The 2,940-nt window shown below is 41.8% G+C and overlaps 1 protein-coding gene across 1 annotated transcript in view; it reads right to left on the bottom strand.

Annotated features, from left to right (window-relative positions):
- Positions 1 to 2,043: 2,043 nt before the first annotated feature.
- LOC110492320 (cadherin EGF LAG seven-pass G-type receptor 3) overlaps positions 2,044 to 2,940 on the bottom strand; it is a 51,509-nt gene continuing 50,612 nt past the window's right edge. The window contains exon 35 of the mRNA XM_036947316.1: positions 2,044 to 2,691. Coding sequence (XP_036803211.1) covers positions 2,664 to 2,691 — 28 coding nt within the window. The 3' untranslated portion in view covers positions 2,044 to 2,663. The remainder of the gene's footprint in view (positions 2,692 to 2,940) is intronic.

The raw sequence follows: 2,940 nt of genomic DNA, 5'->3' as shown, positions 1-2,940 counted from the left end.
CTGTTACCCTGAGAAGATTGTCCAATCTTCTCGGTGTAACAGTTGGGATGAATTATTAAATATTAAAGCATTAGACCTCACTAAAGGCATCAGTCATACAAAAGCTATACTTAAATCTGAACTGGTTCTCTAGCAGATTAGTAAGAATGGCTTATATTTGTACAGTCACAAGGAGGTAATGTGTCTTCTCAGCTAGAGCACATCTCCATAGACAATCCTCTCTGTATGATGATCTTACATATGAAAATGTCAATACAGTTCAATATTAACTGAAAGTTATTCTATTATAAGAACAGAATGTCTGACAGTACAGTTAATCTAACCCAGTGTCATGTCTTCCCACGAGTGTGAGAGTAAAGACCAGGTAGACATGAGTATCGGCATCACCTCCTTTACAGCACTAACAGGAAGTGGTGGACTCCTTCTGGCCCCCTCCACCAACAAGCCCAATGCCTCCACCCTCACCCACAGTGGATCCACTGGGTCTGGGACGTCCCCCTCCTGCCCTTCTCCACCCATCCCAGCTGCCTCATCCGCTAGCCTGCTCACCTCTTGCCCTGTGAACTTTGACCTACCCTACACCTCCCGGGCCACCACACGACCCCTCACCTCTCTGGTGGCAGTGGCAGGGCGAGGTGCGGAGGACCCACGGTATGGGCCGCGCATGTTGGAACTGTCGGAGCTGGAACATGATCAGAGGATGAGGCTTCTACAGATGGAACAGAAGGTTCTAGATGATAAGAGACAGGCGGTGAGGCAGAAAGAAGGCCTACAGGCAAAAAGAAATAGGTACTATCAGGCTAAGCTGAAGAAGATAGGGGAAGAGGTACGACTGTCCTCTAGTAACGCGGACATTGAGGATCACGATCAAATCATTTGACGTTTGTTTCTTTTTACATTTTTATTGCTCTTATTTTCTGACAATGATTTTTTTCAGTTTGACAGTTTCAGATTTTAGTGAGTTTTGTTTTAGTATTCCTTTTCATTGCTGCTCAGAATCAGGGGGAGTTTTGTTGTAATGGGCTGGGGGATATCTCTGAATATGAAAAGACACCTGGCAAATAAAAATACCTGAGAGAGAAGAGCCTCCGGAAACAAACTGTCAAAACTGGTCTCTGCTAACACTTGTTTTCATCAGGGAATGTCACTCACAGAAAACACATCTTGTTAGGAATAGTTCTTTTTTTAATGTGCAACATTTCTCTTGTATGGTTTCCACGGTAAATGAGGAGCAGCTGTTTCAAATTCCCCCTATGCTGACTGGATAGCACATACCCCAGAATAAACTAACTGACAAAGACAATCCCCCATCCTCTCTCTATCCCTTCATCATCACATCAATGTCTTTCCTCTTGACTCTTGTCATCTCACTCGTTCTTTTCTCTCAATGCATTTTGTCACAGTGGGAGAGTCAGGCCATAGGAAACATTACATCCTCTCTCACAAAATTACAAAGTAAGAAATATGATCGTCATAAATAAAATAAAATCTTATGTCTGTACAAGTTAAAGGTACTGCAATAATAAATCCTGTGAAAAAATAACTGGCCAGTAGCTAAATAACTGGAGCAGCTAAACATAGATGGAACATGGATAAGGATGGATATTGGGGGTACCCCTGGGGACATTTTTTGGCAATTATAGTGTCACATTTATAATAACATACCACCAAAGACATGAAATGATATTACAGCAGGTCATTGAAAAGAGATATTCTACACATAAATGGACCATATATCCTCAGGCAGAGAAACCGTTAGATATGGAACCATGTCTGATATAATACTTTGTTATGGCTGATATGTTTTGTTTGTGATTTATAGTAGCACAGAGAGCTATATGATGCTGTAGAATAGATGTTCGACATTCAAATGCAGTGGGTCTTGGATTAACAGAACAATTATGTCTAAAGAATGAGGAGATAATCAAGCCATCATCAAGCCTTGCAAATATAAAAGTATATCTGCTTTCTTTCTTGTTCACAATCATTTGTTCTATCAAATCCCGCTTTCCTAGAATTCCTTCCTATTTACAATCACCCGCCCCCCAACATCTTCCTCATCCTATCACGTCTTGTAATCTCATCCAATCGACACTAACCAACCCCAGTCCCTAGTTTTATAAACATAGTTGACAGGTTTGAGGAAAGGTTTCGGGATAATGGTAGTGGAATTTGGGATTGAATTAGGGCTATCGCCCATAGCAACAGATTCCATTCACATCTCCTTCACAACCACACATGGACACAATCTTCCAAAACATCACAAGAGATTTTTTTTCTTCATCTCTGTTGAAAAAGATACAAAATGTATAAAAATGTTATCTACAGGTTCATCTTTTTCTTAGCAGATCGATTCCGATCTTTGTGTTCATGTTGAAATCTGAGGATCGAAGAATGTTAAAACGTAGTGGCTGAGGTAGCCTCTGTTTCAATCATATAGCCCTCCTCCCCATACTGGTTGCTACTTGTGACCGAAAATACTTAACAGCAGCACCAACCCAGCACCTTCAAACTCCCTCTCACTGTCTCTGCTTTCCTTCAACACATATCCTCCAGTATCCCAAAGTGCTTCAGCAGTCCAGGGGCTCCTTGACCTCTGCCCTACCCCCGCGCAGTCCTTGGTCACCCCAGTAGACATGCATTGTGGGATTTGGAGGGTGTCATCAAGACTGTCCTTCACTTCTGTTGACTCTGAAGAGGCAAGAGAGAACACAATCAGTGACAAGAGAAAAGAACATCATTGTTATTAATGCTACATAAATCTCCTGATATGTAGGCTATGACACATTTAGAATCCAAATCACCACATCTTTGATGGGGACCAAAAAGAGGGATGACCAAAAAGAGGGATGCGTGAGGATAGAGAGATAAAGAGAGCAGAGCAGGAGTGTGAAGAGAAAAGGAAGCAGGTAGATGAAGGTGAGTGAGTGATTGAGTTTA

Source organism: Oncorhynchus mykiss, chromosome 16 (genome assembly GCF_013265735.2).
Source record: "Oncorhynchus mykiss isolate Arlee chromosome 16, USDA_OmykA_1.1, whole genome shotgun sequence".
Classification (NCBI taxonomy): Eukaryota; Metazoa; Chordata; class Actinopteri; order Salmoniformes; family Salmonidae; genus Oncorhynchus; species Oncorhynchus mykiss.
This window is presented reverse-complemented; position numbering and strand designations above follow the sequence as displayed.